The sequence below is a fragment of the Acipenser ruthenus genome, chromosome 22, assembly GCF_902713425.1.
Source record: "Acipenser ruthenus chromosome 22, fAciRut3.2 maternal haplotype, whole genome shotgun sequence".
NCBI classification, from domain to species: Eukaryota; Metazoa; Chordata; class Actinopteri; order Acipenseriformes; family Acipenseridae; genus Acipenser; species Acipenser ruthenus.
In genome coordinates this window covers 21048268-21063180 of record NC_081210.1, presented here as the reverse complement: position 1 = coordinate 21063180, position 14913 = coordinate 21048268, and the positions used below count along the sequence as shown (strand labels likewise).

At 37.0% G+C, this 14913-nt stretch overlaps 1 protein-coding gene across 1 annotated transcript in view; it reads left to right on the top strand.

The window, feature by feature from the left end:
• Nucleotides 1-13653, top strand: part of LOC117431578 (cytoplasmic FMR1-interacting protein 2) — a 62507-nt gene extending 48854 nt beyond the window's left edge. The window contains exons 27-31 of the mRNA XM_058996110.1: nt 3073-3145; nt 3827-3921; nt 7890-8128; nt 9255-9402; nt 9767-13653. Coding sequence (XP_058852093.1) covers nt 3073-3145; nt 3827-3921; nt 7890-8128; nt 9255-9402; nt 9767-9934 — 723 coding nt within the window. The 3' untranslated portion in view covers nt 9935-13653. The remainder of the gene's footprint in view (nt 1-3072; nt 3146-3826; nt 3922-7889; nt 8129-9254; nt 9403-9766) is intronic.
• Nucleotides 13654-14913: the final 1260 nt, after the last annotated feature.

Genomic DNA, 14913 nt, shown 5'->3' with positions numbered 1-14913 from the left:
CAGAAATGTAAAAAAAAAAAAGTGCCTACACACAAAAACCCCTGAAGAATGTGCCCGTTACCATAAGGATTTTGTTGTGGAAGACAGCAAAGGAAAGAAGGTACAACTTAAGTGTGCAAGTACTGTCAAGTTACTACTATACACATTTTGACAGAAAAAAAAACACTCAAGCATTTTGGAAAGTAACCGAAAACACTAATTTCATACAGTATATAAAAATCGAAAGCCCCGGAAAAAAAATGATTTACATAAAACATGAAAATAGCTAAAACAAACAAAAAAAAGAAACACCGAAAAATAAAATGAAAAACAGGAGCCCTAAGAATAACCTAATAGCATATCTCTAAAACAGAACAAGGTTTTATGAACTGCTAGCTTGATTGAATTGATCAAAAGGTGCTTTAAAAATACTTTCCTTAAATCAGTCCTTGCAGTTTTGTGATTAAGGCCCTTGAACCTATAACATTCATTTCCACTTTACCAAATAGAATAACAATTGACTGCATGTTCTTTGTGTAGAGGAATAAGTCTTGGTAGATTGATGTAAGACATACAATGTCTGTCTGCATCCATCTTCAGTATTAGGTATTAACAAAAGGTATTAACAAAAGCACCTTGCTGTACAAATTAATTTAACCGATTTTGAAAACTGAATATTTTGTCCCTGCAAACATTTCTTGTATTACAGGCTGTATCTTCTTTGCTTTTATTTTGTCTTGCAGTGGTTTATTGTGTACAAAAGGTTCTTAAAAAATGACACATTATTAATACCTATTGTTCTTTTAATAAGGCTTTAATTGCATGATTTATAATTGGTATTTGATAGTGTGAAAATAGATTCTGCAGATAAGCACTCATTAAAAAAAAAAAAAAAAAAAAAAAAAAAAAACATAAAAAAAAACAATGCAACCCTGAAAGGAAGATTTCTGGGTCATCTCGTCTATAAATTAAATTGTCTCATTTTATCAAAGCTCTCCAGTGTGCAGTTTGTACCATTCTATGAAAAGAAGTGGAACTGTTACAAAATGAAATGTTCTGGGAGGGACTCCTGCCCATCTCAGTTGCTTATTCAAGCGATAGTACCAGTTGATGAAGACTCTACCGTGTGATAGGTGACTGAGATTGGAGTTATGCATCCCGAGCTGAGGCGAGGCAGCCCTTTAACCATTAGAAAATTATTTTTCTCATTATTTTCTTTAAAACAACACTTTGGAAATTGACAATTAGAATTGTATCGATAAAAAGGATTGTGATGAATTAAGTTTCTCATTTTACATTTTAAACCCTCCTCCACATCGTTTATTCCTTTGTTTAGGTTTGTTTTATTTTGTTTAACAAATAACTCCACTGATAATCATGTAGACTGAGAACTCATTACTCTCTTTTATTATTGAAATATTACAACCAATGTAATACCTGTATTAGACAAAGGTTTCAAATCTGCTTCCCTTGCCTCTCAATAGATGGTGACTTTACGCACTGCAGCGCCACCTAGTGCCGAGTTTTGCCAGGCAGTTTCTGACTCTTATCAGTCAAGCTGTTCTCACAAACTTTCAGAACACAAATTCAAACAGTTTACATGTTTCTGTATCCATAAAAAAAACAACTATTGAGTAAAATGGTTACATGAAATGAATACAATTTTATAAACATTCATACCTACATATTTTGAAATGTTGGCCCATTCCGAATAATGGAGTTATAAGTGTATTATCGTGTTTCGGAGAGCAGTTGTTTGGATTTCTCTTACTATTTCATAGTGTTTGCAATAATTGTTGTTGTTTGGAGTTCTGTTGCTCGAATATTGAGTTTTTACCAGTTTTCTCTACATCTCCCTTTACCTGGTTATAAGCTTGCCTGGAGAATTCTAAATGCTGGGACTAACGGCTTTCCTCATCCCATTTAAGTCATGTGACAATGTAACCTTTCAACTCAAAGCAAGCTCTAAACGAGGTAGAGGCAGATTTAGAGAAAATATTTGTAATTATTGTAATAACTCAATAAGGGAGCGACCGAACACAGAACCTGCCTGAATGATTGCAAACGCCATAAAATAGTAAGGGGAATTTAAGAAAAAAAAGCACTTGAATGACATTTGAATCTTCTGACCCAAGAGAATGTTTACGAAGACTCTTTAGAAAGCAATCCTTAAAATATTCCTCAAAGTAAACAGTGTTACAACATGTTAAAAGAGCAATGGGGCTTGCTGGTGTGTTGGAGACATTCAAACATGGCAAAATTGCTGAGCCATTTAACTTGAACATGTAATGGAAATTATTGTAAACTATTTGAAAAAGTCTAATTGATTGGATTAGGTGTTGTTATGGGCTACTATATCCACTAAGAAATGCAATCTTAAAATGTGTCCTTTTAATATTTATGACTAACTCCACTTGGAATAATTAATATCTGGTGAATGTAGGGGGTATTTTTGCTGTCTCCAGATGTTTGGGCTGTAGTGCATGGTTATATTGTGTTGAAGGTGCTTGCGTTTTTAAAGAAGTAGCTTTGAATTACATTTTAACATGTTTTACTGCCCTTTTACTTGAGTGGGTATGGGTGTTGATATTTCTGTATAGCTGGCTTTTTTTTACGTTGTTAGATGTTGCAGACTCTTTCAGCTAGGCTGGTGAGTGGTGAATAAGACTGGGTCAATAGTTATCAGTAGCATCCTCAGGTTTATTTCCAGGACAGTGAGAGAGAATAGTAAAAACTGTTAAGCTACATGCTCTAAAAGATTATTTTTTTGTTTGTTTCATTTTTTTTTTTTTAATAGATGTGTGTTTTTTCTTGGCGTGCAATTCTTGGAAGTCATTGGGGTCTCATTTTAATAAACCACACTAAAATTTACAACCTCGATTTTCTGTGAACCTCATTTCATTATATACTGTATATTGATTGTAGATTTTATTAAGTGGATCAAAAAATCACCCCTGTGAAAACCTTAGCTGGCTTAATATAGAGGTGAAGGGTGGTGGTATTTGATCTGCCATTATTGAGATAGACCCCATTGACTAAGACACTAAGTAGTAATAGTGATGGTGCAGTTTAAATACAGTCTTCTTTTTCTAGTCCCAGGAAGAAGTTTGTGATTTACTTCACGCAGCACCATTTCAAAACATCCTGCCCAGAGTCTACATAAAAGGTAAATTTAATTGTGTTTCATGTTTTACTTCTCTCTTTATTTTTTTAACCGTTTATAACTAAAAGGCATTGATCAACATGCAGGTATTGAGGTTATTAATAAACCCCACCATGCCATTCAATATTGACTAAGCTTTATAAAGTAGAATAACTGTTTTTAATAGAAATTTATATTCAGCTAAAATGATTGGTCAACTGCAAGTAAGGCTCCTATCTAAATAACTATAACTGTGACATGCAGACTTTCTGTTTTCAATGTTATGGAAACTACAGTACTCTTCACTTTGACCTGTGACCTGATATGACTCAAATGTAGTGTTCATGTGAATTTTTGGTTTCTGGATACTGTATTCTGCGATTCTCTCGGTCAAGTTTGATTGTGGTTGTCATACATGAAAAATGAACCCTTTTATGGTAGTACATTTTCCCCATAGGCCATGAAGAGCTGAATAATATGCAGTTGTGCAAAACTCGATATTCAGCTGTCCGGAGGAGTGTAAATAACTTTAATATAAATGGGTTAGTGCTCAAGCATAGGAAGTGATTCAATTATACATACATGAGTGTGCAGAATACTGTAAAGGCACACCTTACCCTATAACTGAGGAGAACAGCTTGACACTGTACTGTTTGACTGGGGGGAATGAGTGTGGGAATACTCCTAATTCTTTTCTTTGAACAGAGGGAGAGCGTTTAGAAGTCCGGATGAAAAGACTAGAGGCCAAGTATGCACCGCTTCATCTGGTTCCTCTGATTGAGAGGCTCGGGACCCCTCAGGTAAGGAGTCTGCAGTACCTGTAGTAAAGTAATGTTGCCAGTAGGGGCAGTAGTGATTATAAACTCACTTTCAGATGCTGTTGGTGATGGCTTCTTTGGCATGCCACTATTTTGGTGGATTAACCTTAGTTTATATAGAGTTACCTGTTATTGTTACAGTTCACAACATGTGCAAAGCTTGATTTAATCCCTACAAGTCCTGTTTTCACAAAGTAAGTTGGTTAGATCATTATCCTGCACCCAGTCATGAGTTTCAAAACCCTCCTATTTAGATGCATTATTGAAACAACCAAGAGAGATCAGATCCCTGCTAAAACCTCTTTCACACTGGCATGCTCTACCCGGGCCCGAACTTGCTCGGGTCAGGATCCGGTGTCATGCGGGTCGGGAACGCAATTTCACACTGCTTTTGATAAAGCAGGGTTGACCTGGGTGACAGATGCAAGTACACAATGTGCGTATCAATGCCCCGGAAGTAGCTTGTTACTGATGCTTCCATCCAAGTTTCTCTGGATTGAACTGACCTGGATGCACTTACATATCACAATAAGAGAAAACAGTCTCACCTGAGTTTGTCCATTATGAGTTGTTTCTGCAGCTAATGAGAAGGAACTATTTATTTAGCAGATTTCATATTTGAATCATGTAGAATACAGAGCACTGCACAATACATTATTATTATTATTATTATTATTATTATTTATTTCTTAGCAGACGCCCTTATCCAGGGCGACTTACAATTGTTACAATATATCACATTGTTTTTACATACACTTACATTATTTTTTACACATTATTTTTACATACAATTAGCCATTTATACAGTTGGGTTTTTACTGGAGCAATCTAGGTAAAGTACCTTGCTCAAGGATACAGCAGCAGTGTCCCCACCTGGGATTGAACCCACGACCCTCCGGTCAAGTGTCCAGAGCCCTAATCACTACTCCACACTGCTGCCCTTTGCACATTACCTACTAACTGTGACTCATACATTACATCATAACCCACCCCTTTGTAGCTGTAATATCAGAGGTATTGTGTTATACGTGCAGTTGAATTAAGTTTCTGTTTGGCATCCTCTGTTGAAACTTGATGCCCTGTTTATCATACCCTAGCATTCCTGTTTCACTTGACTTGATGCCCGCAGGACGTTTGGAGAATGTGGAATAGCGTGTTTATTCTGCCAGTTACAAACCCAGCAACTGCTAAGCCGTGAGGGAGTGAGGCTTTATCATACTGACTACTCCTCCATGAGTAAATATAGAAACGCTAACCCCACACTCAGTTTTGTTTCCAAGAAACGCATTGCACTTGCTGTATCCAGTGTTGTATGTACTGCAGTGATACAATGAGAGTTGCTGTGTTGTCACAGGAGAGAGCATGATCTGGATACATTAGGAGCTGCCTCGGACAAATCCTCTTCATTAAGTTAAGAAATGGTTTTATTCCCCAGCCGGTTTGTGACTAGGGTTTCTGTTTTATGCTTAAACTGGTAAACACAGATAAAGCACCTCCAAATCAAAAGAGCTTATACCAGTGTTTATCCTATAAACACTGAAAGAGCATAGCAGGCTACTGCTCATAATAAAGACAGAAATTCAAAGTCAAATTCATGGCCCATAACATATGAAAACAAATTGGGATTTTATTGAAAAACATATTGCTGTGTTACAACACGGGATACGGTAAACTAATGCATGTCTTGTAAACACTGCAGGGTGTTCTGCAACACTTTAATTCCAATGATGTTACAATTCTAAAATACAGGAGGCTCCCCTCACCTGCAACCAGTAATCTTAAAGAGCAACCAGGTATACTGTCATATAGTGTTTCAGTCCTTATATCAGAATTTTAAAACCTCAGATGCAACCTTAATAGATCTGGCAGAAACGTGTCTATCTCTTGCCCCCCTGCATCATTCTACCCCTAGTGGATTTAATAAATACTACATTTGTCCAATTACATCTTCTCCAGTTTTCATTTGAAATCAATGGTGGGGTAGTAAACCCTTCCTTGGTGTACTGGATATGAATAATAATCATTCATAGATTTGAAGTTGTATATATTATAAATGATGAGAGATCACTGTCTCTTCTATTGCTAGGGGAATAATGATATGACAACAAGGTGCTAATGGCTTATAATGGCCCTGAGAGACTCCTATTGTTCAAGGGTATCATGTAGGTTTCAGAATTATATATTGTAGCTGTTCCTGGTCAACACTAGAGTGGGAAAAGGTTTTGTATTTCACTGTTTGTTGATTCAATGGGCTGCCTGTCGTCAGTTATATAATAATAAGTTATATGATGTGTAAGCGGTACAGGGGTGGAGATGCTGAGAGATGGGAAAAACAACAGAGTCCAGGTATTCTTTCACTCGTCCGGTGGACGTTTGATTTACTCACAATGATTCGCTTTCCTACGAGAGACTAAATTAAAACACAAAGCAAAATACAATGCACAAAAACAAAAGCAAAAAGTGTTTGTTTGCCAAAGACAAGAGACCACACTTCACCCCTTTTACACACCTTCACCGTGTCACATGATGATGCATGAGTTCTTCAGGCTTGTGCTTGATATATTTCAAGCCATCTACTCCATTCATTATTATCCCTCACAGGTGATGCATAATATATACCAGGCTAAAGAGATATAGTGGAGGCACCCGTGTGTGCGTATGTGCATCTGTATGTATGTCATGGTTTAACATATACGTAGAGATCTGCTTATCCAATTATCCAGTACAAAAATACATACAAAATTGTATTTTTACACGGTGGATGATGTAAGATTATTATCATTATTATTATTATTATTATTATTATTATTATTATTATTATTATTAGAAGAAGAAGAAGAAGAAGAAGAAGAAGAAGAAGAAGAAGAAGAAGAAGAAGAAGAAGAAGAAGACGACGACCCTGGCTTTAAATACTTTAACAACCTGTAATTTCAAATAAAATACCACTTCTTTGCCACAATCTGTCACCAGATAAAGGGCTTAGAGTGTATCTGAGAGAGACACACATTTAGGCTTACAGGACAAGGCTAGGTTTGGGACGTAGCAAAAAGGATGTACGTTGATTTTCCAGGTTGTGATGCAGTCTTGGGTATAGACTAGTCTAGCACTCACTATAAAACCCATTTCAAACCAAATTAATCTTTGCTTCGACTGCTTTATGGGCAGCAGTGTGGAGTAGTGGTTAGGGCTCTGGACTCTTGACCGGAGGGTTGTGGGTTCAATCCCCAGTGGGGGACACTGCTGTTGTACCCTTGAGCAAGGTACTTTACCTAGATTGCTCCAGTAAAAACCCAACTGTATAAATGGGTAATTGTATGTAAAAAAAATAAATAATGTGATATCTGTACAATGTGAAATCATGTAACAATTGTAAGTCGCCCTGGATAAGGGCGTCTGCTAAGAAATAAATAATAATAATAATAATAATAATTTATGGCCTGCTTGATTATGAGACATGATGCAGCTTCTTTGTGTATTTTACTGTCTGCTTAATTCCCATATAAAGGGAGAAACAACCTACAGTGGCCTGTTTCGTGACGATCTGATTAAAAAATGACACTGTGGCAGATCAAGCTGTATAGAGTTGGTACATTATGTACAGTGACTCAAAAGCTATTCAACTGACCCTGCTGAGTTTCTTACAGAATATTGCTGGTGTCCCTGAATAGTCAATTAACGAGATAGCTTATTCACAGAAGCAGTCATACCCAAAATGATGTTCTAGGAGTGTGATGGACTGGGGGAGGGATACTGCCTGTTCACTCCATTAGCGCCAATTGGTGGGAAAATTGCTTTTCAAAAAATGTATTTCTGCAATAATGACTGTAATGATTCAGCGTTCAGTGCAACACCGGTCAGTCGCAGGGGGCCCGACACCCCATTGGCTATGCTGCGGCAGGTGTTTCTAATAGTTTGTCCAAACCCTGCGTTTTATTTTTGGTTTATTTTAGCAAATCGCCATTGCTAGGGAAGGGGACCTGCTGACCAAGGAGCGCCTCTGCTGCGGCCTCTCGATGTTCGAGGTGATCCTGACCCGAATCCGTAGTTACCTGCAGGATGCAGTGTGGAGAGGGCCTCCTCCCACCAACGGAGTGATGCACGTGGATGAGTGTCTGGAGTTCCATCGGCTCTGGAGCGCAATGCAGTTTGTCTACTGCATCCCAGTGGGGACCAATGAGTTTACTGCTGAGTGAGTATTGTCCGCATTTCAAATCATTCATTCATGTACACTCGTTTACACTTCATTTTTATTCGTTATAATGCAGTATCTGTCTGTTTACAGTGTTTGCTAAGTAGAACTTGTCATATCACACCTTGCCTCCCAAACACTCATTAATTGTGATTTAAAACTATAGAAACTAAATCTAGTAGACAAACCCCATTGGTACACTTGAGCTGGAATGACTTTTTTAAACTTTATTTAGTATTACCTCCATTTTCCTGCTTTGACCTACTGTATATGACCTCCCCTTCAAGTATGGACAAGTTCCCAGAACAATGGGGGTCAAGTGCCACCTGTTCATCTATTGTGAAAACGTGACATTTGCAAAGCAATTACACCTGTGAAGACCTAAAACAATTGTCTACTAAATGTAGTTTCTATAGTTCTATATAGTGAGTGTTTGGGATGTTTTGACACTGCAAAGTCCAATCAACACAAAAACAGATATGAATGCAACCTATCAATTTAAACACAGAAGGCATTAGCCAAAACATTTGCCAGCTGGACTTCACGTTTATTTTGCTGGTAAAAAAAAATCCAACACTACCAAAAACACTTAGAAAGTCAGAGTGGGAGAAATGACTCATGTACTCAAGGATTTATCTCATGTGCTCCTGTTTATTCCTAAATTGTACATTTCTTCTTTAAGAGAAAAAAAAATAATAATTTGTGAAATTCCCCTAATTTAAATGTTTAGACATTTCTCTTTTTATTTACCTATACTGAAGTGGCAACACAAATGTCTGTACAAAGACTGCTACAAGGGGATTAGTAGTTTACCTTGCTCATTTACCAGTGCATGTACTCAGTGTTTACTCCATTCACTAAGTCTTTAAAAGTCAATGTTTAGGCGGGGTAGTATAACATATTTTCATATTTCGACCTACCAATGGTATCACAATAAAATAAATACTGAAAGCACATCCACTACAGTCCTCTATAATTAGCAGATACGTCTTGCTGGTAATGCTGTGATCTGCTAAGGGTTGTACCATGTTCTGATACACTGGTATTACACTGGTATCACTCTGTATCGCACTGCTTCCACTCTCATGCCTGTGCTGATGCTGTGTGATTGTGTGTTTTCTCACAGGCAGTGTTTTGGGGATGGGTTGAACTGGGCTGGCTGTTCCATCATTGTCTTGCTGGGACAGCAGCGTCGCTTTGACCTCTTTGATTTCTGCTACCACCTCCTGAAAGTCCAGAGGCAGGATGGGAAAGATGAGATAATCAAAAATGTGGTATGTGGAGAAACTGACTCTCGGATAGGATCCTAACCTAATCAGGTTCATGTGTCAGAGAGAATGGAATGTTGCTTCCAAAAGTCATTGTACTTCTTTTATCCTTGTTGCTTGTAATGCCTGTTATCACCCATTGAGATAAGAACGCTGCTTGAAGTATAGAAAAAAATCAATCATTCATATTAGTTCTTATAACAACATTTATAAATGGCTGTTTCGAGTCCAGTTTTGAAATTATTATTAATTATTATTATTATTATTATTATTATTATTATTATTATTATTATTATTATTATTATTACTACTACTACTACTTCTCAACTGCATTTTCTTCCTGTTTTTTTAATTTGTTTTCATCATGTAGCCCCTGAAGAAAATGGCTGACAGGATCCGAAAGTACCAGATTTTAAACAACGAGATCTTTGCCATTTTAAACAAGTACATGAAGGCAGTGGAAACGGACAGTTCAACCGTGGAGCATGTGCGCTGCTTCCAACCCCCTATACACCAATCCCTGGCCACCACCTGTTGAAAGCGGCACACGACTGGGCTGTGAGATAGTAACCTGTGCGCCTGGCCTCCTGCAAGCTGGTATTGAGTGTTATACATGCCCTGTACATGCTGTTCAAAATGAACAACCTGTTTGCCTTGTGTGACAGACTGAGAACGTTCAACTGACCTTAGCATGCTCCTTATGAATTCTTTCAAAAGTGCACCATGCCCAAAGTCACCGTGGTATATAAAACGATGCCTCGCTGGTGTTTACAAGCAGTTTGTCATCGATACGGTCTCTGAAGAGATCAAGTATTTTCAAACTCATTAATCCTAGAATCCTGTTTAGCAACTTGAGGAATCAGATTTCTTTGTTCATATAAATATCTAAACGATAAGAAATGCTATTCTACTGTATATAATAAGGCGTGTAGAAAATGTGACTTGACAGAAAATAAGGCATTGTGCAGTTACAATCCCCGGTCCCCAAATGTAAGAATCCCTCTAGAATTAAAGGTAGACAGTAACATAAACTGCTTTTAAGCTGTATCCACACTGGATGCGAATACTTTAGAAGTCACTGCAGTCAAATGGGAGTATCCACACCAGCAGCGAGCGACGTCGCTTTGAGAAAATTTTTGCATTGCTAAAATAGAACCTGTTTCTATTTATTTATTTTTCGTCATGTGACTGGAATGAAACTGACCAATCAGAAGCAAAGTTAACACCCTTGACACACGTCAAACACACGCCTCAAAACAAGTTAATCCTGGACGACGAAAAGTTAATTTATGAGGTGCAGCAGTATCAATTATTATATGATTGCAAATTGAACGACTACAAAGACATCCAGAAGAAAGACAGTGCCTGGGTGGCTTGCAGGTGGTGTATTTAGCACCACAAGACTTTCCGATTATGCAAGTTGCATAAAAATAGGTTTATTAATAAGCACAAATAAACCAGACCATACATGCAGTCTACATATCCAGCATTTAAATAAAAAATGTGCACTTTTTTGCTGGCTTTTAAAAATGACAGTGTGGTAACCAAACAAGACCTGTTTTGTAATGGGGCAGCCCATCTCTAGTATGTCCAATGGGAATGCATGGGCGGGGTCATGTATTTATTTCAAGTCTTTTGGATCGTTTCCAAGTCGCGTCTGGTGTGGATTGACATTCAGCGAGTTCGCTCGCGTCGCTCTGTCCAGTGTGGATGCAGCTTTACTTTACTGAATGGCCTCAGATGATATTAGTTGCCTTCCGTGAATGAAGTGATGACCAAACCAGGGTTAGAAATTAGCAGTAACCTGGCACACTCCTAGCTCATGGGTTCAGAACGGCCCTCATTGAGGGTCACAATAAAATGATCGGTTCACAAAATGAGAGCATAATAGCATAGCTAGAGTTCACACTTAAGTCTTTAGGTCAATAATTGGTTACTCAGCAGGAGTGTCCCAGTTAGGAGCAGATCTGATTGCTCACCTGTTCTCAAGTCTACAACAACACTTTATACCACAGAGGTAGCATTTTCTTATTTTTTATTGCTGTGTGAAATTATAATTATAATTGTATGTTTAACACACGTATGAAATATTTCAGACATCTTCGGCACATCAATTTTGTTATTCCCATACATTGGGTACGGTTATACACTGAAAGATCAGGGGCTCTGGACCATCATTTTAAGTACATTTAAGTTTCAAGTACATACAAAACATTAGCAAAGAAAAAAAAAACAGATCTATCCACTTTACCAAGATATGGTTTTAATTATTAATCATAAGGATCTCTGGGAGGGGGTTCCTCATGAGAGAGTCATCCTGGAGCATTACCTCAAAGCAACTCCCTTTTGTGTTTTATTGCTTAATCTGTTTCTTTTAAAATGACAAAAGAGTTGCTTTACACCACCCTTTTCAGCACATCTGCATTAGAGACACAGAGAGGTAGCTGTGACTGACGCCTGAACCACCTAGAATGTCTATCTATCTATTGAGAGAACCAAAGGAGGGGGAAGATGGCTGTATGATTCTACCACTAACCACTGTTGACTGCTGTTTGTTTTTAATTTGTTTGAGTTTGTTGTCGGTGTAGGTAAGCAGAAATCAAGCACAGTAAATAGAGAAGTGTTACACGTTCAATTAAATGTGTTCTACTGATGGAAAAGGGGGGTTTAATTAGGCATAAGAATTAATCACTGAAAGACTTATCGTTCACATTGTTTTCTGAACTCATTACAGCTGTATCTTTCATATACCTTTCTGCCTAAAAAACGGTACCAGTATATGAAATGTAAACATTTTCCTCTTTAATGTGTGTGCGGTCATTCATGAAAACAAGAACAAAGGTATTCATTTTAACTCTTGTTAGCTTTTTTAAATTAAAATGGTAAAATTTACAAATAAACGGTTGCAAAGTAACTCTTCAGTTGTGTAGATGTGCTAAAGTTTACACTTTTTAAGAGAGAAAGCCAGCTGGGGCATCGTTGTGAAGCAAACGATTAAGGCAACATCAAATTAGAATGACAATTGGAAAACCAAACAGAAATGTCCTTTTAAATAGATACAAGTAAGAGAAAGCAAAAGGCAAATGTACAGGGAATAGGTCAAAAATCCCATTTTATTAGGTACCATTGACATTTAATTGATCATGTTTGTTCCTATTGTAATTTCAATTTAACTGTGTACATTTCACACATCTCTAAACATTACTGGTTTGTTTTAGTTTCACAAAACAATGTTGACCAAGAAGTGTAACCATCTAACAGCTTTGCTGAGTTTGTTTTTACCAACCAACTGTGGTACCATGGTAAATACATATGGTGTGTCACATTACCTCAATACCATTCCTGTTGCGTACTGTGGCAACTATTCAAACAATCCTCTTTCTCGTGGTCTACTATTGCTCCAGGTTTCAAAGCAAACATGTTTATCCTGACCTGTTCATGAACTGAATCGTTTACATCTGCATTCATAGCTTTTGAAAAATCATTTTTCACAGGGTATATTTGATACAGTAAGAATTCCAGGACCTACAAGTGGATGTCAGAATATTTAAAAAAATGAGACAGTGCTGTACAGCCACTGGAGTACTAAATGAACCAGTGGAATTGGAGAATAAAATAATGTGTTATTCCTTGCTGTTGAAATGGTTTTTTTGTGATTCGATCATGTATAAATATTTATTCATCTGGATAAACAGTTGGTTTATACAGCGGTATTATTAACAATCCTTTACTTTGTATTTTAGCAGTGCCACATAAATCTATATTTTTTCATGTTAAGTTTCAAAAAGCAAATGCATTTTGACAACTGGTTAAAAAAGTGACGGAATGCATGGCTTTTGATGTAAAATATTTTGTTTATTGCATTTTCTCTACCTTTTAACTTTTTTTCAGTTTAATGTTATTTTTGTGTATTTTGAATTGCTTAAACTGATAAACTGTATTTGTTGATACCGGTACATGAATCCATTGTACTTTTACAGAAAGACTGAACATGTTATTTAATTTAAATTTTCATACGATAGCATGGCAGGTGTAACTTATTGTTCTTATGATTCTAAGTGTGGCATACAGTTTTGTTCTTAATAATGTTGTATGAGTGCTAATGTTCTTAAGAAACTCCTATTGAAGGATAAATACAAAGCAATGTTGTATCTCCATTAAATAAAATATAATTTAAACAAAGAGAAAGATTTTCTGTTACAAATATTGTGACATTATTATTGTTAATATCATCCATTAAATGGGTTGAAGTTCCTGGTTGCGTTGTTGCCTTTGCTTTCCTTTTGTGTAGCAAGTGTCAAGTGTCTAGCCTCAATCTCTGAAATCCTGTAAGCGACACATACAAAAATGCAATTTGGCCTGATTTAGATTCACAATGTACAGTGATGGCCAAAGGTTTTGCATCACCTACAATTTTAGGATTGAGACAGCATTAAAAAAAAACAAAAAAAAACAGATATGAACATAAAGCTGTGTCAGCATTGAACACTCTCTGTCCCAAATAGTATGAATGATGCTACTTGATAGGTTATAGATTAGAAAAGGAAAACATATTTTATTCATTTGTGAATAAAAAAGTGGAAGACATAATGTTATATAGATCATCTGAGTGGGACAATGAATACCCCTCCCCCCCCCCCCCCATTCTATAGCAAATGACACCCCAGGTGTCAAGTTTTAAAAATTAAGCCCTTAATGTATATTTATGAGGTCACATGACCTATATAAGCAAGATGAGAGTTGTGTGCAACTACTCAGCAACAAGCATGGGAAAGCATAAAGGTCTCTGTGACTTGGCATAAGGCATGATGTAGTGGGTGCCCATGCAGCCTGCTTGTCCCTGCGCTCTGCAGCAGTATTGACCAATGTGTCTATCAAGATAGTCTCCTGGGTGATACCAAAATGGCAACGCTTGCAGAAATCCATCCCGGGAGAAAAAAAGGATGTCAAGCCGGTCATGACAGATAAAGGCCACAGACATGTGCAGGTGTTGTCATAGGCATGCTGGCAGGTGTGCTAAAGTGGCCCAAATCACTGAAATCTTCAACAGGGGACAAGAAATACCAGTTTCCTCTCACACAGTGCTCAGGGATCTATGTGAGCTCACCTACAAAGGCTGTTTATTCAAAGTAATTTATTTGTATTGGGGTTAACTAGCTGCTATGTAGAACATTTTTGTTTTCCACAGAAGAAAGCAGGATGTAACCCATGATCATCTCTATAATTCTTATGAAACTACATCTATATATATATATATATATATATATATATATATATATATATATATATATATATATATATATATATATGATGAATACAGCCTGCAATCTGTAAATGACTTGGATTATACATTTATAAATAGGTCCTTTGATTATAGAAAGATGATTCAGCAATTTTGGTCTCGTCAGCAGTGTGAGTTTTTCATGACTAGTTTTGCAACTATTCTTTTTTTTTTTTTAGTCTAGTCCAAACAGGGTGTGGAAATGTCCTGAGACACCTGGAGCAGCATTGTATTGA